Here is a 25,258-nt window from a genome sequence, read left to right as displayed (position 1 = left end):
CAATTTAAAATTTTCCTCCTTTCTATTTTAAGATAGTAAAAAGATAGTTTAATGTAATTTTTCGCGAGGATGCCGATTTTCTACATTAAAATTTTTTACAACGTCAATTTTGACAGATACGACGCCATCTTGATTTTTTTTAAATGGAAACCCCCACATATTTTAGCATGGTCCGGTAGACATATTTTAGCTAATTTCAAAAATATATAGTTTAGTATACTTGCACTTACCGTTTTCGATATACAGTGGATTTAAAAATGAATTGTTCCAGAATCATTTTAAGTGTCTCACTCAATTTAAAATTTTTCTCTTTTCTATTTTAAGATAGTAAAAAGATATTTTAATGTAATTTTTCGCGAGGATGCCGATTTTCTACAATAAAATTTTTTACAACGTCAATTTTGATAGATACGACGCCATCTTGATTTTTTAAATGGAAACCATATCAAATTTTAACACCGCCCGGTAGACAAATTTTTAGCTAATTTCAAAATATATAGTTTAGTATACTTTGCTCTACCGTTTTCGATATTACAGTGGATTTAAAAATGAATTGTTCCAGAATCATTTTAAGTGTCTCATCTAATTTAAAATTTTCCCTCTTTTCTATTTTAAGATAGTAAAAGATATTTTAACGTAATTTTTCAAGTGAGGATGCCGATTTTCTACATTAAAATTTTTTACAACGTCAATTTTGACAGATACGACGCCATCTTGATTTTTTAAAATGGAAACCACATCAAATTTTAACACCGCCCGGTAGACAAATTTTAGCTAATTTCAAAATATATAGTTTTAGTATACTTTGCATTTACCTCGGTTTCTATATACAGGGGTTGAAATCAAGAATTCCTCTAATTTTTATGTATTTGAATATGAATGCCATTCACTTTACTACTACTGAGTGGCATTTGTATCCAAATGCATGAAATTTACGTAAATTGAGCTATCTTATGATAAATGACTGGCAGTTTAAATTTTCATTTTTTTATATATACAGGGTGGTCTGAACTGTATTCTGAAAACTTCAGGTAGTACTTGCAGATAAAAATAAGTAAAAAGTTCGTATAATATATGTCCTACAATACTTAGTTTTGAGATACAGGGTGTAGAAGTTTTTTATTTCGATTTTTTCCAATTAATTTCTGAAGTAACGTCAATATTTGGCTGAAAATTCGTGTCTGGGAGTTTTTGACATGAGAAACTTGATTTTTTATGTCAATATGGTTTTATTTAGGGGGCGCCATAATGCCAACTGTTTTGAAAAGTAATAACTTTTCGCCCATACTAGTAGAACAATTGAGTAAAAAAATATACATTTTCTTGACTTTTACGTAAAAAATATCTCTCGGTAAAAATCGCTACGAGTAACCTTTCTCAAGATATTTCGAATGGAAATAGTCAATACATGTCATTATTGACAAAAAATAAACACGTTGAGTAGATAGATATTTGGTTGAAATAATAAATGTGGAAATTTTTATTTTTTAAATTAATTATAAATTTTTCTGCGGAAAATGATGATAAAACAGTTTCTGTTGAACTTTTGGCAAAAACTTTCAAATTTATGATTTCAGACTAGTAACTATTTAGTCCACATGTTTAATATATGTCAATGATGACAGGTATTGATAATTTCGATTCCCAATATCTCGAGAACCCTTACTCGTAACAATTTTTACCAACAGACCTTTTTTACGTAAAAATCGTTATAAATGAACAATTTTTCACTCAGTAGTTTTATAGTACGTATACTCAGTAGTACGGACGAAAAGTTGTTACTCTTCAAAACATTTAAAACACGTGTATGTGGCGCCCCCTAGAAATTGGATTTATATTGACATCAAAATCAAATTTCTCATATCAAAAATCTCCCAGACACCAATTTTCATCACAGTATTTACGTTACTTCACAAATTATTTGGAAAAAATCGAAATAAAAATGATACTTCTACACCCTGTATCTCCGAAACTAAGCATGTTAGGACATTTATACGAACTTTTTTACTTATTTTTATCTGCAAAATATGCTGCCAAAGTTTCCGGAATCACCCCGTATGTAAAGGTCATATTGAAGAAGAATCAAAGTATAAATAAATAAAAAAATTTAAGCGTCGTAATTGTCAAATTTGACATTTTCAAGAATTTTAAAATTCGAAAATTGTAAAGTGGATGAGTCACTTAAAATAATTCTAAAGATTTCATTTTTAAATGCACTGTATATCGAAAACGGTAAGTGCAAAGTATACTAAACTATATATTTTTGAAATTAGCTAAAATATGTCTACCGGACCATTTAAAATATGTGGGGGTTTCCATTTAAAAAAAATCAAGATGGCGTCGTACCTGTCAAAATTGACATTGTAAAAAAATTTAATGTAGAAAATCGGCATCCTCGCGAAAACTTACATTGAAATATCTTTTTACTATCTTAAAATAGAGAAGAGGAAAATTTTAAATTGGGTGAGACACTTAAAATGATTCTGGAACAATTCATTTTTAAATACACTGTATATCGAAAACGGTAAGTGCAAAGTATACTAAACTATACAGGGTGTCCCAGAAATAAGTGCAGATATTTTAACTGGTAGTATAGTCAACCCCAGAAACACGCCTATGAGGTTTTTTTTGCGAAAAAAAAATGTTGAAAATTTAAAATTTTTCTTGACATTTTCCGGGAAATTTGAAAAAACTTTTTAGTGCCACTTGTTTATTCACCTGAGATTTCTCTACGGTGTATCTAAACCTTGCAGTGTTGTAACCTCCTATGTTATCCACATTCTACATAGTTCTACATTTATAAATTCATAGAAAAATTTCTACTCAAAAATTAAGAATGTTAAATTTTCATCAGTGCTCATTATTAATAATTATTATAGAAAAAAAAACACATTAATTATGTTTAGTACTTACCCTTTCAATGAAAACTTAACAAAAACCACCGAAAATTAACTAAAACATTACGTTTATGACGTTTACGAAAATGATTCATCATATTGTTCACAACCAGGTCACAAAAAAGAAATTCCTAAAATGTTTATCGTAATTTAGAATTCAATATTTGTTTTCTTTCATGTTTCTCTGTTTTATTTGAACCACTGATTTACAAAACACCTTGAAAAGCGCACATTACTTTGAATACCGTCTCTTATCGCCACTTTACGAACTACTTTCAATTTAAGACATGTTTCACTCAACAATTTTAAATACGTATTTTGTTTTTTCGCTATTTTTTCGATGTATTTTGACAGCCCGACCGTCGCGCGTCGGCCAAGAGTGCCACGTGTGAACTGGTCCTTTGAGCCGCGCCGTCGTGGCAGGCTTGCGTCAGACGACGATGTTAAGCAACGTTGCCGTAGTTACAACAATTTCAAATTCAAGAGATCTCGAAGCAATCAAATTTGTATTAAATTTTAAAAATAAAACAGAGAAACATGAAAGGAAACAGACAAAACGAAAATGAATTGATTATTCGTCGGGCTGTTTTCGATATATTGAATTCTGAATTACGATAAACAATTTAGAAATTTCTTTTTTGTGACCTTATCAATTATCAATTCATTTGTGTTTTGTTTGTTTCCTTTCATGTTTTTCTGTTTTATTTTTTAAAATTTAATAAGAATTTGATTGCTTCTTGAGTGTCTTGAATTTGAAATTGTTGAAACTACGGCAACCTCGCATGACGCAAGCTCGACACGCCGGCGCGACAAAGAAGCAGTGAGCAGTTACCAACCAGTGATGCGTGGCTGTCTTGGCTGACGGATGGTTGGGCTGTTGACGAAATTGTCGAAATACATCGAAAAATAGCGAAAAGCAAAATACGTATTTAAAATTGTTGAGTGAAACATGTATTTTCTTAGATTGAAAGTAGTTCGTAAAGTGGCGGTAAGAGACAATAATTCTCAACATTTATTCATTCAGAAAGATATTCAAAGTAATGTGTAATGTGTGCTTTTCAAGGTGTTTTGTAAATCAGTGGTTCAAATTAGTGATGAAGCCTATACGAAAATAATGTGTTAAGTTAAAAATGGGGACTGTTATTTTAGCAGTTTTTTATAATAGCACGTACAAGTAAAGCAGCACAATGAAGTGTATTTAGTTAAGTGTGTATCGAAAAGAGAACTGTCGCAGTTACATCGATCTGTCATAAGTATCTTTTTTTTGTTGTTGTAAGTTTTTGTAATTTAACTTTTAAACATTTAACTTTTAATTTATTTTATGTAATAATATCACAATCTTAAAAATGTAATGCATCTCTGCAAACTCCTCAGGTGTTGTGATTTTATGACTTACTTGTAAACATATACTCTTGTCCATATGGCAACACAGTGCGTCGAATTAACTGAAATCCGGGCTTGATCCGGGTAATGGATGTAGTTGGCAATATCTGCCGGCGGTTCTCAAAATGTTGCGATTATTTTTTAAATTTTCAAAGTTAAATAACTCAGTTATTTTCAATTTATTTTTAAAAATGGTAAAGAGAAAATATGTTTATTTTGACCAGATCTACCACCTCTTAAAATATCTGCACTCATTTCTGGGACACCCTGTATATTTTTGAAATTAGCTAAAATATGTCTACCGGACCATGCTAAAATATGTGGGGTTTCCATTTAAAAAATCAAGATGGCGTCGTATCTGTCAAAATTGACGTTGTAAAAATTTTAATGTAGAAATTCGGCGTCCTCGCGAAAATTACATTAAAATATCTTTTACTATCTTAAAATAGAAAAGAGGAAAATTTTAAATTGGTGAGACACTTAAAATGATTCTGGAACAATTCATTTTTAAATACACTGTATATCGAAAACGGTAAGTGCAAAGTACACTAAACTATATATTTTTGAAATTAGCTAAAATATGTCTACCGGACCATGCTAAAATGTGGGAGTTTCCATTTAAAAAAAATCACGATGGCGTCGTATCTGTCAAAATTGACATTGTAAAAAAATTTAATCTAGAAAATCGGCATCCTCGCGAAAACTTACATTGAAATATCTTTTTACTATCTTAAAATAGAGAAGAGGAAAATTTTAAATTGGTGAGACACTTAAAATGATTCTGGAACAATTCATTTTAAATCCACTGTATATCGAAAACGGTAAGTGGAAAGTATACTAAACTATATATTTTGAAATTAGCTGTAAAATATGTCCACCCGACCATGCTAAAATATGTGAGGGTTTCCATTTAAAAAAAATCAAGATGGCGTCGTATCTGTCAAAATTGACGCTGTAAAAAATTTTAATGTAGAAATTCGGCGTCCTCGCGGCGAAAAATTACATTAAAATATCTTTTTACTATCTTAAAATAGAAAAGAGGAAAATTTTAAATTGGGTGAGACACTTAAAATGATTCTGAAACAATTCATTTTTAAATCCACTGTATATCGAAAACGGTAAGAGCAAAGTATACTAAACTATATATTTTTGAAATTAGCTAAAATTTGTCTACCGGGCGGTGTTAAAATTTGATGTGGTTTCCATTTAAAAAAAATCAAGATGGCGTCGTATCTGTCAAAATTGACGTTGTAAAAAATTTTAATGTAGAGAATCGGCATCCTCGCGAAAAATTACATTAGGAAATCTTTCTACTATCTTTAAATACCAAACAGGAAAATAATAAATCGAGTGAGACACTTAAAATGATGTCCCTGTACGTAAACACACTCTTTCTTCTCAGAGGCATCAGCTTCAATCTTGCACTGAGTTAGCCCGCACCAACGATACCATAGCGCCAGTGTCCACTGTCATTCGATTCCCTTTCCATTACTTTCCCGTCGATCACCAAACTGTCAGCGGTTCTTCCTAGACTTCTAATGGAAAAAATCCTGGGGGCTCTGTTCTCCCCAGTCAATACTCGCCCCTTAGTATTGACTGATTTTAGTTTTCCTGGTGCCTACGTTCTCTGGATGGTGAACGGGATCGCATTTGAACGCGGCAATCCCGTTTGATGTGGCCATTCCTGCCACATCTATAGCACCTTATGTCCTGGGATCTTCTCTGGTTCTCTGTCTGGTTATTGTTGACTCCCTTGTTTATTAGTAGCTCACATAGTTTGTCGAATTTTCTACACATCTCCTCCAAACTTCTGTGGGTACTCTCGGGCTGTTCCTCTACCGTTACCGATCTTATCTTCGGTCTAGGGATGGCGCTAAAAGCAGCTTCGATTTCCAGCGCCCTGACCAGTGCTTCGCTGCTGGTAGAAAATCGGGATATTTGCAGCGCCCTCTGTAATTCGTTGTCCCTCAGTCCGCTGATAAAGCACTGAGCAGCGAGTTCCTCCCTAAATCCTTCCGGTGCTTCAGGATACGCTAGGTGTACCAGCCGACGTAAGTCTGCTTCAAATTCCTGCAGACTCTCTCCGGACCTCTGCAGGCGTGTCTTGATCTGGGCCTGGTAAAGTTATGTCGATGTTGGTCGCCATATCTTCTGTCCAGTGCAGCGACCAAAGTTTGGTATTCCTGCTGTTGGGCTGCAGGAATAGTTTGCAACAGTTCCAGGGCAGGGGCCACGCAGCGCGATGACAAGTGCCGCTGCTTTCTCCTGGTCAGTCCATCCGTTGGCAGCGGCGGCTGCTTCAAACTGACGGTGGTACATTGTCCATGTCGTTTGTCCATCGTAGGTCGGGGCCTTAAAGTTCGCTGTTCCCCGAACGCCAGGTGTCTTTACTTGTACCTTGGTCTTCTGTAGGTCCATCTCCAATCTTTCTATCTTCTGCTGAAGGCGTTCCTCAAAATCTTCTACGGTTTCTTGAAGTTGATTTTCCCGCCGTTTTCCAGGTCTTCAAAATTCTTCTGTAGTCGAAATTCCTGATTTTCCAAAGTTTTCTTTAAGACGGTCCTGATCTTCTTGTCTTTCTTTCTGGCGGCGCGTTTATATCTTCTAAAATTTCCCTCCATTCATTCTTCTGACGAATTTCTAAATTGCCTAAAATTTTCTCAAGCCGGTCCTGTTCTTCTTCTTTGTCTTGTTGTCGTTGAATTTTCAAATCTTGGAAAATTTTTTCAAGCCGGTCCTGTTCTTCCTGTTTATCTTGTTGTTGTTGGAATTTCAAATCTCCGAAAATTTTCTCAAGCCGGTCCTGTTCTTCTTGTTTTTCTTTCTTTTGACGCGCTTCTAAACCTTCTAAGATTTTTTCTTGATTTTCCATAAGTATTTTCAAAAGGTGGCATTGTTCCTCTTCTTTCTCTCTTCTAATCGGGCTCGCTCTTCTTCTCCCCTTCTTTACGTAGCCTTTCTTGTTCTTCTGCCTTCTCTCTTCTCATATTTTCCATAAAATCGCCCAATAATTTGCTTACTTCCTCCATTTTCTTCTGCTTGCTCCCTTTGTACCAACCATAAAAATACTCTAATTCGGTCTAAAAATCTTCCAGTCCACTTAATTTCTTCTTAAAAATCCTCTTTGAATCGCACTTCCGACACCAATTGTTACGGATTCCGTGGGTCCACTATTTAAACTCACGATAAAATACTTAACGAATTTATTTGTTTCACTCTGTACACACAACTTATACTATTTACAACACAACTTATGCAACTACTATTACTCTAACGGTATTTCGCGGTATTTTCAAACTTCAGACTTAGACTTCTTCAGACTTCAAACTTTTAAACTTCCAACTGTCAAAGCGCGGGCCTTATATACCCCCTGGCTGTTGTTTCTAGATTTTTCTAAAGAATTCTATAATTTTCTTTACTTTCTGGCGAATGCGCCAGGTTCCTTCCACGTTGCGATTTTTTAGCAGTATGCAGTTATGCAACCAGTAATACACCTTGACAATATGTTATATGGCAAGAAATGTTTTTATTTAAGTATTAAATATTGATACTGCATCTTTCTATGATTTAAATGTAGGTACATTTAAAGTAAAATATTATCATAAAGTTTTCTGCAAAATATAAACATTCCTGAACATTTTCATAAATCACCGCACGCTCCTGGATATTTTATGAATAAAATCGGCCATGTTTTTAGAAAATAACTATCACCTTACCGTTGCTTCGTTTGTTGCAGATCCGTTTGTCAGACTGTATGAGCCCCGGGTCAAATGTCAATCTTTAAGTTGATACTACGGTATAAAAAAATAAAAATGACCGAAAAATAATACTTCTGTGTTTTTTATCTTAGCATAGCATTTTTTTACGAATAATTTGACACCACACACTTGATATTTGAGTCAAATTGTTGTTATGAACCACTTGTCATAATTTTAAATAAACCATATGCGAAAATGTCAAAAGTTGACATATGATATGTCATTCTATTCAGAGTGTTATTTTCTATCGAATAAAGTAAAAAAATACCGAAGGTGCAATTTAAAAATCATCAGTCATTTCCGGTGAAACAGGAAGTTAGGTTAAGTTAGGTCAACGAAAACAATTGATTATGTCAATCAATCCTAATTTATGTCATATACTAACATACTAAATCTCGTTTTTTTAACTGAAAAAATAAAAAGCAACTTTTGAGAAGCACCCGGTAGATGTAAATTTTGTTCAATGTACTTATTTTGATTCCAAAAATTCGTAGTATGTAGTTCTATGTCTACGGAATATTGGGACATCCTGTATATTACTGTATATTCTTTTTGTTTATAAGGAAGGGCCAATGATTCACAGTGGAGCCGTTATAGCTGCTGGAATATCCCAAGGAAAGAGTACTTCTTTAAAAAAAGATTTCAAAATATTTCGATATTTTAGAGATGACCATGAAAAGCGAGATTTTGTATCTGGTGGCGCCGCTGCTGGTGTCGCTGCAGCATTTGGTGCTCCCGTTGGTAGATATTATTTACTTCTTATCGTATCAATATCTATACAAATAATGTTACAGGTGGTGTTCTTTTCTCATTAGAGGAAGGAACAAGTTTCTGGAACCAAAGTCTTACATGGAAGACGTTTTTTGCCTCAGTAATATCAACCTTTACCTTAAACGTCGTCCTTTCTGCATATCATGGAGCACCAGGAAACTTGTCATATCCTGGACTGTTTACTTTAGGTCAATATCAGTCTTTTAATTATTCTTTGTTAGAGCTACCTTTATTTATAATAATGGGTAGTATAGGAGGTCTTTTAGGGGCACTTTGGAACCACATTAATTATAAAATAACTGTTTTTAGAATGAGGTCTGTGGTTGAGGAAATAAAAGTTTTGTACAATAAATAATTTAATTTTGTAGATACATACGACCGCGATGGTTGAAAGTTATAGAAGCTTGCTTAGTAGCAATAGTGACTGCAACTCTGGGTTTCTTGTTAATGTTTTTAATAAATGACTGCAGACCCCTTGGGCAAGATCCAACTAAATATCCTACTCAGGTATCTATGAATATTAGAATTTATTTTTAATTACTATTTATACAGTTAGTGTAGATAATTTTACAATTCAAGTCATACTAATCATACTGTTTTTATTAATATTTTTATATTTAGTCGCTACTATTTACAATTTTTATCATATAGACCTTGTCTTTTAATATTTGTTTTTTATAATTTTTAGCTATATTGCACTGATGGCGAATATAACGTATTGGCGAGCATATGGTTCCAAACGCCTGAAGCTTCAGTAAGGTCATTATTTCATGATCCTCCCAATACACACAACGCTCTCTCATTAGGGGCCTTTGTGATAGTTTATTTCTTTCTGGCCTCTTGGACGTTTGGTTTAGCGTCATCTAATGGACTCTTTATTCCCACACTTTTAACAGGAGCAGCTTGGGGCAGGCTCGTCTCTATCGGCTTGTACAATATATTTCCCGATTTGGTAAGTTTTTTACTTATTCTTAACTTTCAAGTTAACCCATCGCTCTCAGCCGTATTCGGCATAAACGCCAGAACACAAACACTATCTCAGTTGTAATTGTGATTAACAAACGCTATATCCTAACTGTAGTTAATTACAATTGAGATGGGGTGTGAGAACGCAAAAACGCCTTATCTTTATTTTTGGCAATTATAATGAAGTATATTTTTGAAGATATATTATTATATAAGAATGTCCTTTCTACAAATTTATATATTAGCAGTTCAAGACAAGAAACGCTTATCTAATTTTATTGTATACCTAAAAACTGCAAGAAATATTTTTCCATTACATATAAAACAATATCGCAACCAAACCAAACAGCCTCTACACTCCGCGGAGAACTCTTCGAAGCAGGTCAAGGTCGCATTTCGTCGCCCAACCTTGTCGCATTTCGGTTTATTTTCAGTTGTCTTGACCCACTTCGGTTTGCCTCGGCCTACTTTCGATTCTTAAAAGTGCCTGAAAACTACTCGTGAGGAAGGCGTGGGGGGATTTTTTTGGCGTTTCCTGTCGCCTCGTTCAATTTTGTTTTGCTTTGAGCTATTTCCAAAACGTGGCGGTATCTGTACCCGAGGCAAAGGATTTTTTTTCATAAATCCAAGAATAAGTAAACCTAGACTGTCTAAAATAGCTGTTGTTACGATGTTTCGTTAATTACATCTCGTTTTATGTTTATATATGTATATTCCACAAGATTAATATTTGAACACGTGTTTATAATATGTAGAGTAGATATTTAAGAACAAAACTTTTCACTCAATCTGCATTATTTAATTTTATTATAATGAATTAGTATATAAAATTGTATATGATATATTTATTTACACGGCCTTAATTTATTAATATAACAGTAGTATTGCTTGATTAGTAATACTGGCAACATCATCAATAGATCGAGCTGACTGGAAAAATTATTGATTGGCCTCCAATTATGTCAATAAAAGATACTTTTATACAGGTTGGCCCGAGTTGTATTCCGGAAACTTCAGCAGCATATTCTGCAGATAAAAAGAAGTTAAAAATTTCGTATAAATGTATGTCCTAAAATGCTTAGTTTCGGAGATACAGGGTGGAGAAATTTCACTTTTATTTCGATTTTTCCCAAATAATTTCTGAAGTAATGTCAATATTTGGATGAAAATTGGTGTCTGGATGTTTTTTGACATGAGAAATTTGAGTTTGATATCAATATGACTCCTACTTGTAGGGGACGCCTAAAAAGTTCCCAAATTTATCATTTCAGTCAAATAACTATCTACTCGACATGTTTTTTTTGTCAATAATGAGATGTATTGACTATTTGCATTCTAAATATCTTGAGAACGGTTGCTCGTAGCAATTTCTACCAAGAGACATTTTTTACCTAAAAAATCACGGAAAGGTATATTTTTTTACCCAGTAGTTTTATACAGGTACGGACGAAAAATTATTACTCTTCACATCAGTTAAAACACAGGTAGGTGGCTCCCTCTACAAGTAGGAGTCATATTGATATCAAAATCAAATTTCTCATGTTAAAAAACTCCCAGAGAGCAATTTTCATATAAAAATTGACGTCACTTCAAAAATTATTTGGAAAAAATCTAAATGAAAATGAAACTTCTACACCCTCTATCTCCGAAACTAAGCATTTTAAGACATACATTTATAAGAACTTTTTTACTTATTTTTATCTGCAGAATATGCTGCCGAAGTTTCCGGAATACAATTTGGACTGCAATAGTACCCACACAGAGACTGAATATTATCAAATTCGCAACCAGAAAATGAGTTTCTAATTAAATTTAAAAGGTCAGTACTATATTATCTAGTCTTTATAAACCTGCAGAGATTGGGGTATTGTAATAAATAGACAGTTTATAGAGGATTTCAACATCTAGTATTTTTAAAAGGCACTTTCAAACTTCAAGTTTTATGGTAAAGCACAAGTAAAAGTATAAACATTTTTATACGCTAAACACGAATAAGAATAAGACGTCTGAAATTACTTTATTAAATACAAACCTAACCGTACGAACTAGGGTTGTTACCTATCTTTTTTTTTTGAAAAGGATAGTCCTTTTTTAGAACAAATTGTCCTTTTGACTTTTTTTGACCTAAAAATCCTTTTTATTTACGTTTTTTCCTGAGAAAATTATCTACAGCAACCAGCAATATTCCTTTCATCCAAATTTAATTAGACATGTTATAAAACTTATAAATGATTTTTTTTTTCAAATGTCACGAAAGTATTTGAAATTGTCTTTTTTTGAATGGAACACTTTGTATATTATTACATTGGTTTTTACAATTAAAATAAAGGTAATTTGATTAAGGTTTACCGCACGTTAATCTTTCCGTGTTTGAAATATTTACGATTTTGTGAAAAAAACACTAACAATTTTAATGCTTTATTTCTCTAGGCATTTTTATGTTTTTAAAACCAAATATTGTACCGAAGTTTTTGTATTTACTAGATTTTGCGTTGCAGTAATAAAAATAATACTACCTCATACAGAGTATCTATAAATTTATTTTAAATATTTATTAGCTTTAAACGGCACAATAACTGGTTTATTTTAAATGGACCTGTATATACCCTGTATATTTTACGTGAATCAGATGAAGATGAGGTAATATATGCAAAATTGTATGCTATATTCAATTATGTACAGGGTGGGTCAAATTCGACGCTTTTATATGGAAACACTCTTTTCTATAGGAGATAGACAAAAACTAATATCGGTGTCTGGAGCTCAGTTTTTGTCAAAAACATGATGGTGAAAACCGCATATCGTTATCTGTTACCGTTTCGGAGTTACGGGGTGTTTTTCAAAAATATGCATTTTTAACAAATCGCTGTAACTTTTTTGCTATGGAAAATTATGTATTTTTATGAAAACATTTCCAAAGCACCTTTTTACGTAGAATTTAATGGTTTAAGTATAATTTTTGTAAAATTAATAATTTAAGAATTATCAACAGGAAATTTGATTTTTTATATGGGACACCCCGTATATGTTTAATTTATTGAAAAAAAAATTAAAACTACCTTTCCAAAAATATAACACACTTGATATTTTGCTCGATTCCTCTTCGAGATATAGAGTATATAAAAATTCGCCCGCTTTAAATAAGTAGGCTTTGAACGGCATCGGCTGTAATGCAAAAAAATTCTAGCTGTGATCATCAATTAAAACGAAAATAATATTTGCTATGAGAGATGCAGAATTTTATAACAATTTAAAATATATTTAACCAACATCAACACATTTAAACTATATCTCATAACAATAAAAATAAATAGCAAACCAAGACATGAGATTTTGCTACAGGTGTTCGATATATCAACCGTCTTCTGTTATGGACAGACGGGGCAGTTTTTGAACATTTCTCGCGGAATTCATTAACTCAGGAGGGTGAAAGATACCCTCTCATAACTGCTAAGTATTTCTAATTCTTGTCTAGATTATACGGAAGAATAAGGAACCTTTATTCTCCCGCAAATATATCTATAGGATTAGATTCATCCTAAGTCAGGCGGCCTCGACGGCCAACGGCTGGGATCTTGGTTAGCTATTCAATTATTATTGAAATTGGCTGCAAAAATTTGCTGATAACTTCAGCGTTCAGAGGCGGTGCGTCGTCTTGCTGGAAAAATATGTTTTCGAGTTCCATTAAGGGCATATCATCAATAAGGTTCTCATTGTGAAGCTTTCTTGATAGTTCTAATTTTTTTTTCAATAAAAGGACTTCTTGATAATTCAATTTGTTTTATTCTGCCCACTGCACGCATTTTGAAAAACACTGTACTGCTTCTATGTGTTTGATTTTTGTAGGAATGTCAATAACATCCTCCTCTTCTTCATCGTTTGTGTTTGATTGTACCGATTCAATTATTTCCTCGTCGCCAACATAATCAACATCTATTTCGTCTCTTCCTGTCGCCCAGTTTCTTATTTCTTCATCATTCAGTTCACTTTCCGGATCTATAACTTTTAACATTTTTTTCAAGTCGTTGAGTTTCGCAGCTTCTTCAAGTAGGCTTTTTCTTAGATCGGCCAGCAAAATATCATCTTCTTCATCTGACACCAATTGAGGCCATATTCCATCCCAGCTTTTTTGAATATTCTTTTCGGTTATGGACTTCCAAGCAGAGTCGAGAGTATTCACTGCATCCAGAAGACTAAATTTCTTCAGCAGTTGCATTGTGTCTTTGTTTTCTTGTGATATAATGTGGGTCAGCAATTGCCTTCTGTAAGAAACCTTGATATTTTGTATCAAGTTCTGATCCATTGGCTGAACTAATGCAGTACAATTAGGAGGCAAAAATACCACTATGAAATTTGGATTCGTATTGAGCTCTTCTTCGGGTGGGTGTGAAGGCGCATTGTCAACAAGAAGCAGTGCCCTGCTGGCTTATTGGCGTTACTCAGATATTGTTTCACTTCAGGAACAAAGATTGTTTTAAACCACTCAGAGAATATGTTTCGGGTAATCCATCCTTTGGTACTAGCCTCGTATTTCACAGGCAACTGTGCATTTTGAAAACTCGGGGGTTCTTAGATTTACCTAACACAAGTAACGGCAACTTATGTGTGCCTGATGCATTTGAGCATGGCATAAAGGTTACACGGTCTTTTGAAACTTTCCTCCCTGGTGCCGATTTCTCATCTTTATGCACCCACGTTGTGTTTGGCAAAACCCTCCAAAAAAGTGCGGATTCATCCGCATTGTAGACTTGCTCTTTAGTTAATTGCATTTTCTCAATCAGGGCTTGCAGTTTAAGTTGGAAAGGAGCAACTGCTTCAGCGTCACTTGAAACACGTTCTCCGCATACTTTTAAAAAACGAATGCCGCGTCTTGCCTTAAATTTGTCAAGCCATCCTGAACTAGCTTGAAAGTTAGTCTTTCCAGTGATGCACTCATAAAAAAATCTGGCTTTTGTGCGCAAGACTTCACTAGAGACAGGAATGTGATTTTTACGTTGCTGTAGAAACCAAGTGTATAACGCCTCTTCCACATCAGGATTCTCGGGCTTTTTCATAACTTTTCTCTGGCCTAAAAAACATTACATATCTTTAGTGCAAACTCAAAACCCAGCATTTATTCATAAAACTTACCTATATCAGTGTACGACCTTGCAACAAAATTTCGAATCTTCACTCTGTTCTTCTTTATATCGGATACTGTTGATTTTGGTATCTTGAGAAGTTTCGCAACATGCTGAACACCACCACCTGCATCTAAACTGTCAAGAATTTTACACTTCTCTTTAATAGTAGCAGATCAATGGACGCGTTTCGTTGGAGTCATTTTTTACACGTGGTCTAACACTCGGCGCCAAATAAATACTACGTACGACTCGACTGGACAAGCCGCTGCATGTATAAAAATATTTCTTTACATATGTATACATACTAGTATACTTTTTCGCATTTAGCCGTTGTAATTTGTCATGCTTTTTAGCAGTGTCCGAATTACAGAAGGTAAAAATCTGAAAATCTCCGAACTGTAGCGGGTGTCCGATTGACTGGAGTGTACGGTTTACGAGGTGTACGGATTGCCGAAATTATACTGTATGTATTTCGAAGGGGATTATAACAAAATATCAAGTGTGCTATATTTTTGGAAGGGTAATTTTAAATTATTTTCAGTTAATTAAAAATATAGAGGGTGTCCCAAATAAAAAATCAATTTTTCTGTTGATAACTCTTAAATTATTAATTTTAAAAAAATTATACTTAAACCATTAAATTCTACGTAAAAAGGTGCTTTGGAAATGTTTTCATAGAAATACAAAATTTTCCATAGCAAAAAAGTTACAGCGATTTGTTAAAAATGCACATTTTTGAAAAACACCCCGTAACTCGCGGTAATAATAAATAATAATAAACACCCCGAAACGGTAACATATATTGTAACGATAACTGATTATTGTGCGGTTTTCACTATCATGTTTTTGATGAAAATTGAGCTCCAGACACCGATACTAGTTTTCGTCTATCTCCTATAGAAAAGGGTGTTTCCATTTAAAAGCGTCCAATTTGACCCACCCTGTACAGAAAAATTGGGGGTGCAATTTAAAAAAAAACTTAAAGCTTTATCATAACTTTTTTTGGGACATCCTGTATGCAACAAAATATTTTTTTTTAGAATATGCACCATTTTAAACCATACAACATCTGTCTAGAACTTTTTTTCATATCTTTGTCAACGACGATATTGGACTTTCTCGTACTAATGCGCCACCCTGTATATTTTCCAAAGGGGCACCTAGTGGCAGTAAATCTTTTTATATTTCTTTTAAGGAACCTTTAACCTCAATAACAGATATAAAAATAGTTGATGCATATTTAAGCATTTTTTTAAAACTCAAGATTAAAATTTATTTTTTTGTGATACACTAATATAAGACATATATTCGAAAAAATGTTTTAAGTTAGAAATTTTGCATGCCAGCAAATTGCATTGGGTCGATCCAGTGTGCAACGGTTGCGTTAAGTTATTTCTAAATAGCTGTTATAAAATAACAGATAATTAAATAACAACCCATCTCTAAAATGCAATTATAGATATAATTACATTAACTGGATCAATACAAATTAATTAGTAATTGTCTAATTTCAGAATATTATTCATCCAGGGAAGTACGCTCTGATCGGGGCAGCGGCGCAGCTAGGAGGCGTCGTCAGAATGACGATCAGTTTGACAGTCATTTTAATGGAATGCACCGGAAATATAACTTTTGCGCTGCCATTGATTATTACCCTCATAGCCGCTAAATGGACTGGAGATTTCTTTAATGAAGTAAGTTTTGTACTTTGGCCCTATTTTAAACAATTTGGTTTCTAATTAGATTTCTAAGTATTCAATAATTATGCTTGTATTTACCTTCAGAGTTCAGATGGATGTAAAATTTTGTAAAAGAATATAAATTGTTCGCTGTCACAGAAATATTCCGGTTGAATATTCTATTGCAAGTCCGGATTTTACTTGTGGAAATGTAGTTTATATGAAGAACAGGAATAAAGCTTCCGTTCTTCTTGTGCAAATTGTTTTTCTTCAAATGATAAGGGGATTTTTGAAAGATCGTTTACACACTTAATTTCCGCTGGGTCAGTTATTCTAATAAACAAACAATAAGTTACTTTGAATCTTCAAGAATTCGTAAAAAAAAAGAAAGACAAACACATTGGCTACTGTGGGCAATGCAGGCTCAACTACAAATCAAGCTATTGAAAAATTCACCGTAAACAAAATCTGACAGTAAATACAATTTATTTTTGAATTAAAATGATAATGGTAGGTACACAAAAACTGATACTGCCATATACTCTCCCCGGACTTCGATATTTTACCGTCGATATTTTATCATCTCATTTAATTCAGGGCATTTATGACACGTTAATACAACTATCTGGAGTACCTTTGTTGCCATGGGAACCACCGCCATTAGTCAGGAATATATACGCTAGTGAAGTAATGTCTCATCCTGTAGTGACGTTAAAATGCGTAGAAAATGTCGGACACATTCTAGAATTATTAAAATTGACAACATATAATGGATTTCCCGTTGTGGACCCACCTTTAACTGATCAGGTAAATAATACGTTAGATTTTTGTTTTGAACCCACAATTTTATATATTTTTCATTCCAAGTAATTATAAAGCTATGCACCGTTACAAAAATATGTACACTCTAATCATCGCTCGAATTGGATTGTATCGAAAATCGAAGCGGGTGCCATTTTTTGGTGCCGACACTTTCAAGTCGGTAGGACATCTTACGGCTGAAGGCCACGGTTCTGAATCCGCGTAATCAATATAAAAAAAATACTTTACAAATCAGAATGCATTTTTTATTTATATATTGGTATTTTTGAAACGGAAATTTAGAGGAGGGATCTACTGAGCTAAAAAATATATAGTATTCCATTTAAAAATATACAATTTTGGTTTGAAAATATGTTTGAATCATCCTGTATGTTGACAAAAATATTTTCAAAATGTGCGTTGCCATTGCCCCCATATGATGTAAAAAACTTAAAATGAAATCCACAAACCAAAAACCTAATATAGAGCTTTTTCGGAAGCTTGAATCATCCCGTAATATAATAAATCATCATCATGTAGCCATCGTTGTCCACTGCTGAACGTAGGCCTCCTCCATATTTCTCCATGTCTCTCGTTTTTGAGCCTTCATCATCCAATTTCCAGCAATCCTCTTTACATCATCGGTCCAGCGTGTCGGTAGTCTGCCTCTGCTACGTTTATCTGCTCGAGGTCGCCATTCTAACAATCTTCTAGTCCACCTGTCTTTAGATGTTCTCGCCACATGACCTGCCCATCTCCATTTCATTCGAGTTACGTGTTCCACTATGTCTTTAATTTTGGTTTTTTGTCTGATAGTGTTATTAGGAATTTTGTCTCTTTTAGTTATTCCAAGCATGGGTCTCTCCATGGCTCTCTGGGCTACTCTTAAATTTTCTGCTGACTTTTTCGTTAATGTTAGAGTTTCCGCTCCATATGTAATTACCGGCAAGACGCATTGTTCATAAACTTTCCTCTTCAAGCATATGGGTATATCACTTTTAAAGGTCTCCCGCAGTTTGCCAAAAGCTGCCCAACCCAAACCTATTCTGCGCTGTATCTCGTGTGTTTGGTTGTTCTTTCGATTTTTTGTATTTCGTGCCCGAGATATTTGTATATATGTGTTTCTTTTATGTCGGCGTCACCTATTCTGATGTTCTGTGTCAGCACTAAGTTTGTCATTATTTGCGTTTTACTCGTATTTATCCGGCAAGACGCACTGTTCAATGACTTTCCTTCACTAATTCTTCGAGCATCTCACTTTGAATCTCCGATGTTATCTGCCCAAGGACGAAACCATTCTGCGTATCTGAGATGTGTTTGGTTTTCACCATCGATTTTTATGCCCCTCGTCTCCCAAGAGATGATTTGTGCGTATTCAAGGTTTCCTGTATGTCGTTTAGGCGAATTAGTATGTTCTTGTCGAACTCCTCTGCCTACCTCAATTTTATCTGTTGTTTCGTGAAGTTTTACAGTTGTGGTGGCATTACTATATATGTATTCTATAAGCCTTGAATACCTATAATCTACTCTTCCCTGCTCCAATGCTGCTATTATTGATGTTAATTCTACTGTGTCAAATGCTTTCTGGAAATCAACGAACACCAATGTCACGGGCCTGTTGTATTCCACAGATTTTTCTATCAGGACTTTAATTACTTGAAGATGATCGTTTGTTCCATAACATTTCCTAAAGCCTGCCTGTTCTCTTGGTTGATAGAAATCTAGTTTACGTTCGAGACGTTTGGCAATGATTTTGGTAAACAGCTTATACAAGTGACAAATTTTATGGAGAAGTATCGTTATGGCGTTGTTCCATTGAGACGGGATTATTCCTTTTTCAAGGCATAGATTAAATAAGTCTTTAATCCATTTTAATAGTGTTCTTCCTCCGAGTTTTACAGCCTCAATCACTATGCCGTCCTCGCCCGGGGCTTTCTTATTTTTCATTTCTTTTAAAGACTTTCTGATATCTTCTGTAGTTATTTCCGGTATATCCTCTGATCCCTGGTTAACTATCTTTTTGCACAGACGTTGTTGACTGTTGTATGTTTGTTGGTGATTACTTGTGTATAGTTCAGTGTAAAAGTTTTCTGTTATTTTCAACAGCCTTTCTCTATTTCTTGTTACGACCCTTGGTTGTCTTTTAGTTTAAAGATCTCTCTCTTTCCATTTGATAGTTTTCCCGCAACACCTTCATACTTTTATTCTCTTCTATAGTTCGCCTTATATTATCTGTATTAAATTTTCTTACGTCCTTTCTGATTTCTTTAGATATTGTTTTGTTCAATTGTCTCAGGTCTTCAGAGTTTCTGTTATTTTGTTTAACATTTCTTTTCACCAAAGATATCATATTCTTTGTATTTTGGGTGAGTTTTTGTTGTTGGTTATTAATTTGTTGGCAGTGTTGTACTTCCGCTTCTTTAATGGCTTCAACAATATTGCTACTTATATTTTCAATATCGTGTTGACTGTTTAAGGTCCGTTCTTCCAGGAAAGCTGTAACGGAATCTGCATAGTTGGAGTCACTGTTAGGGGGGTTCCATTTAGTATTTTTGTTTTGTCGAACCATCTTTGACCTTTCTCTTTTCAAGTCTATCCTAACCGTCGCTCTAACCATTCTGTGGTCGCGTCCTATTGTACAACTATTCAGCACCGTCACGTCTGTTACTACTTCTTTCTTATTCGAAATGATGAAGTCAATTTCGTTTCTTGTTTGTTCATCCGGGCTTATCCAAGTCCATCTTCTGTGTTCTTTTTTCTCTTGAAGAAGCTATTCATTAAGTATAGTCGATGTTGCGAGAGAAAGTTGATCAAAGTACTGCCTCTATTGTTTCTGACTCCCATTCCAAATGGACCCATCATTTCCTCAGCTTCATCCATTCGTTTCGAAACCTTGGCATTAAAATCTCCTATAAGAAAGGTTTGACTACATCCAGGAACTGTAATTGCCCTATCGATGTCCTCGTAAAATTGGTCTATTTCGTCTTCTTCGGCTGTACATGTTGGTGCATAGGCTTGGATAATTTTCATTGTAAGTCTACTGTTTAGGCGGAATATTACGTATGCTACGCGCTTGGAAACGCTTGCGATGCTTAAAATATCTGAAGCATGCTTTTTATTTATCAAGAAGCCTACACCACCTATTGAGTTGTCCGTTTCGCCTATATGGTAGAGAATGTGTCCTGGCTTGAGTGTAGTCCATGCTTCGCCTCGTCTTCTAATTTCGCTCATTCCAATAAAGTCCCAATTAACTTTATCTAATACTTCTTGGAGTTCCAATAGTTTCTCCTCCGTTGATAAGCTTCTAACGTTGTATGTGGCGATTTTGAAAACTCGAGAGCATTTTCGCTTCCGTGTTGTTTTGGATGTCGCGAGCTTGTCTCCCCCAGAATCCATGAGACAGACTGATATGTTATCAGTGTGAGATTTTGGACGTATCGTATCGTCACCTGGGGTATATTTATTTTAGTTTGTGATATTTCATATTTAGTGGAGGGTTTTGGCATTAAAACGCCGCGCTTGCCTTGCGTGTTGGCGAGTTTTGTGGGAAATGCATTTCCGCAATTTCTCTGATATGGTTGTGGGGTTATCCCGCCCCTTACTCGGTCGCCAGAGCCTCGTCTGTTATCTAGCAGGGGATACCAGGGTAGTTTTAATCTACCCCCTCGTGCAGGTGAGGTTGACTTTTAGATCGCTTGATGTTAAATTTGTTGAGTCCGATCCCTTATCCCCCTAATTATATTAGGGGGATTAATATAATAAATAGTATAATTTAAATATGATTTCTAATACATTTTTACCTAACACATATATATGTAAAATTAGTTTATGCAAATTCCATCTGAAAAGTACTTAAATTAATGATTGAAATTTATTGAAATTCGTTTGGCGCGAAAACGAGGCGTGACGTCAAAGATGTTAAAATTATCGGCTCACAGCGAACGCATTCCATTTAAATTTTAATAAGCTCTTCCCAATGACATTTGACATCTAAATAATTTCTAATTTATTTAGATATTTTTCAAATTTATTTCGATATCACTGGGTGTTTCAGTTTGTTAGAATTATGACAGAACCGGATTATAATAAAGCACAGACAATCTACGGAAAGTAGATTCGACGATGATCGCTTATTATTTTTCACAGAATGTTTTGTTTACTTCTGCCAAAATTAGAGGAGCAAAAGTAAATAGGTATAAGTAGGTACACGATTTATGTTTACCACTTGTCAACAGGCCTATGTGAATAAAAATAGTCCTGCTATATGTGTTTTGATTGATTTTATAAAGTTATACTTCGTCACTGAACAAGCATTTTTAATCATAAAATTGGACTGGTGTTCGGCGCCGGTGGTTTCTACTGTTTCATCCGTTTCATGTTCATTGTTTTTTTAAACTAACAAAATAGATTCTGTAAAATTCTTTTAAACTCAAACAGATTATTACGTATGAAAACGTCAAATAAAAAAGGTTTACATAAAATCCCTCTTATTTTCTATTAAATAATAATTTCCTGAATGTTTTTGCCCTTATTCATATGCCATGAATATTTTTAACATTAACAGTAAGTATATGAATATATTTAAAGAAAACTATAGGTTAAATAAATAATTAGCATTTAATTATCTCAATTCATACCTTTAAATACAATACTACCTGTTAATATTTTATCTAGAAATTTCACATTCACTATTCTATCTGATTCTATCTACCTATACGTATTTCTCTTCCATAACCTGTAATAAAATACCATTAATTAATATTAATTGATATAATTATCAATACCATCGTTAAAACTTTTTTACCTATTTTAACTGTTATTTGCCTTCTTTATGGATTATTTTTATCGAATTTCATCGACTTTTATTTAGATCTCGACGATTTACAAATTGCAGATTGATGAGATTGACGTTCGTTTGACGCATATGCCACAGGCCACAGAATATACTTGACGTATGCGTCTGTAATAAAGTCTGCTCTTCTAAATAGAGAAGAGCAGTGTTGTCAAATATTTTCGAGCGAATTTCTTCAACAGAGCGTTAAAAACCTTTCATATTCCTTCAACTTCACAAAAAAATCCAAATCTTGTAAAAAATCACCAAATTTCGTGTATTTTACTTATTTTATAATAAGAAGAACATTTTTAAAAACTTATTTCTGGTAATTTTGATACACTGATGTATTTATATATTTTTTTATTAAAAAATAAGAAGAACATTTTTAAAAACTTATTTCTGGTAATTTTGATACACTGATGTATTTATATATTTTTTTATTAAAAAATAACATGATCAAAAATGCTGTGATAGATACTCGACAGCAGTATTATAAAGTATGTCTCAAAAAATTCATTTCTTACAATGGCTGCGAATCTAAAATAATTAATCAAGACGCCATAATCAGCTGACTTATTAGATATTTATGTTTTCCGTTTACCTATTTATTTCTTTTCAACGTCAAGAATTTTGGTTTAGTTATGGTATGTGTGTAATAAGATGTGTTGAAAGATAAAAATGTATCTATTATTTTTTTGTTAAATGTTAAAATCTTTCGAACTGTGGACTTTTTGAATTGCTTTTAACTTCATCGTTAATTAAACACCGTTAAAGTGAAAAAATAGATGTAGGATATAACAATAAATACGCCTAATATTTTAACAATTTTTATTGTGCAAAGCTGCCAGAAACCTTCATATTGTCTTCTTTTTGGATAAAAATTCTTAAAAAATGGCCCTTCAATCGACGAGATTTGACTGTATTGTTCATATTGAAGGAAATCCTGCAATTCTGGCAACACTGGTTCTGTCATAATTCTAAACAAAGTGCAACGCTTTATTTAAATGGAATGCGTCCACTGTGAGCCGATAATGTTAACATCTTTGACGTCACGCCTCGTTTTCGCGCCAAGCGAATTTCAATGAATTTCAATCATTAATTTAAGTACTTTCCAGATGGAATTTGTACAAACTGATTTTACATATACCCGGTGTCCGGCTAAGAATAGCTCTCGACTGTATCTCGGAAAGTATTAGCCGTAGGGCTTACGAAAAAAAAATATTTATAACTAAAGGGGCTATGAGAAATTGCTGGAAATTATTTTCAAGTTTGTAAAACGGCCGCTAGGTGGCACAACTGCTATGGAAAATAAGAAAATAGATTTTTTACAGAATTTTGCCTAGATAATGGGTACTATAAATAATAGCTTCATAATCTTCAGTAAATTTTGGATTTTTTTCGTTAGGACCAGTTTCCCCTATCTGGTAAAATAAAGTGGCGAGGGAAGGTTAGATCTATCTTTATTTAAATGTTAATAACTCCGGATTGGATGATCAGAATCCAACAAACGAGGGCTCGTTTAAAAGAGCGTTTCTTACTCTATATTATACCATAAAAATAATAATAATAAGGTTTTGATTTACAAGCAAAAGCAACTTTTTTCCAAAGCCTACCATGACTTCACTGAATCATCGTTTCTTGTTCACTATTATTATCTTAATTATTAGATATCAATACATCTGATATTATGATATTCGGGTATATCGTCGATTTTAAAATAAACTAACTGTTTCTATCTTATTTTTAGGTTAGAATGGCCATAATCAAGAGGGCTACTGATACCGTGTTGTAAAAATAAGGTAATTAAGGGCTTATTTTTTCGTATTTATTATAATTTTGCTAATATCTTCGGTTGGAAAGAAGATATCAAGATGCGGTTTTCGCTGACTTTTTAAGCTTTTACTACTCTTTACTATCAGCTAAAATTACATTTACTATTGCATTTCATTTTTTTGCAAAAACGCGCAATGTTTCTTAAATTGTAAGACAACGCCCCCTAGCGTCTACGTCCAAAAGCTTATTATTATTGTTTATATGGTGCAATATAGAGTAAGAAACGTTCTTTTAAACGAGCTCTCGCTTGTTGGATTCCGATCATCCAGTCCAGAGTTATTAATATTCAAATAAAAACAGATCTGACCTCCCCCCACCACTTTATTTTGGTAGATAGGGGAAAATGACTAACAAAAAATATTCAAAATTTCCTGAAGATTATGAAGCTGTTACTTATAGTACACCTTATCTAGGCAAAATTGTGTAAAAACTCCATTTGCTTATTTTTTGTTGCAGTTGCGCCCCTTAGCGGTCGTTCTACAAACTTGAAAATAATTTCCAGCAATTTTCCATAGCCTCTTTAGTTAGAAATATTTTTTTCCGCAGCCGCTACGGCTAATACTTTCGGAGATACAGCCGAGAGCTATTCTTAGTGGGACACCCTGTACATATATGTTTTAGGTAAAAATGTATAAATATTTAAATTATACCCGACACGTTCAAGGACCCTACTGTGTCCAGTGGACTTATTTTGATTGCAAAAATACGTAGTAGTTCTATGTCCGCGGAATATTGGGACATCCTGTATAATAATTAATTTTAAACTGTCTGTACAGTACCCGCAAAGTAACCGAAGTAGGTCAAATTCGAAGAGTGAAGGAGATTATTTGTGTGAAGTTATTTCGTATTTTCTCGTCTAATAAAAATGGGCCGAGACGAGACAAAGTTAGCACGAAATAACCTTCTTTACTATTCAACCTTGACCTACTTCGGCTTACTTTGCGGGTAGTGTAGAGGCCGTTTTAGACTTAAAATATTATATAATCTGCTATTGGAGTAATGTATTATCTATGCTTATTTTTTATGTTATGTAGAAAGAAGTAACAACATATGGAAGAATTAGAGGTTTAATACTTCGATCACAATTGCTAGTTATATTAAATAAAAAATTATTTAATGAAATTAGTGATGAATGGGAACATACCACAGCAGAAGTATTTAGGGATCAGTATCCTAGATATCTCGAAATAAGTGTAAGTTTTTAGGTATTCAA

The 25,258-nt window shown here is 33.8% G+C and overlaps 1 protein-coding gene across 1 annotated transcript in view; it reads left to right on the top strand.

Annotated features, from left to right (window-relative positions):
• LOC115874382 (H(+)/Cl(-) exchange transporter 7) overlaps nt 1–25,258 on the top strand; it is a 56,831-nt gene that overhangs the window by 11,814 nt on the left and 19,759 nt on the right. The window contains exons 6-12 of the mRNA XM_030889529.1: nt 8,602–8,779; nt 8,833–9,124; nt 9,178–9,316; nt 9,498–9,761; nt 16,413–16,592; nt 17,175–17,384; nt 25,080–25,238. Coding sequence (XP_030745389.1) covers nt 8,602–8,779; nt 8,833–9,124; nt 9,178–9,316; nt 9,498–9,761; nt 16,413–16,592; nt 17,175–17,384; nt 25,080–25,238 — 1,422 coding nt within the window. The remainder of the gene's footprint in view (nt 1–8,601; nt 8,780–8,832; nt 9,125–9,177; nt 9,317–9,497; nt 9,762–16,412; nt 16,593–17,174; nt 17,385–25,079; nt 25,239–25,258) is intronic.

This window comes from Sitophilus oryzae, unplaced genomic scaffold (assembly GCF_002938485.1).
Source record: "Sitophilus oryzae breed Bouriz unplaced genomic scaffold, Soryzae_2.0 scaffold_1274_pilon_pilon, whole genome shotgun sequence".
Taxonomy (NCBI): domain Eukaryota; kingdom Metazoa; phylum Arthropoda; class Insecta; order Coleoptera; family Curculionidae; genus Sitophilus; species Sitophilus oryzae.
This window is presented reverse-complemented; position numbering and strand designations above follow the sequence as displayed.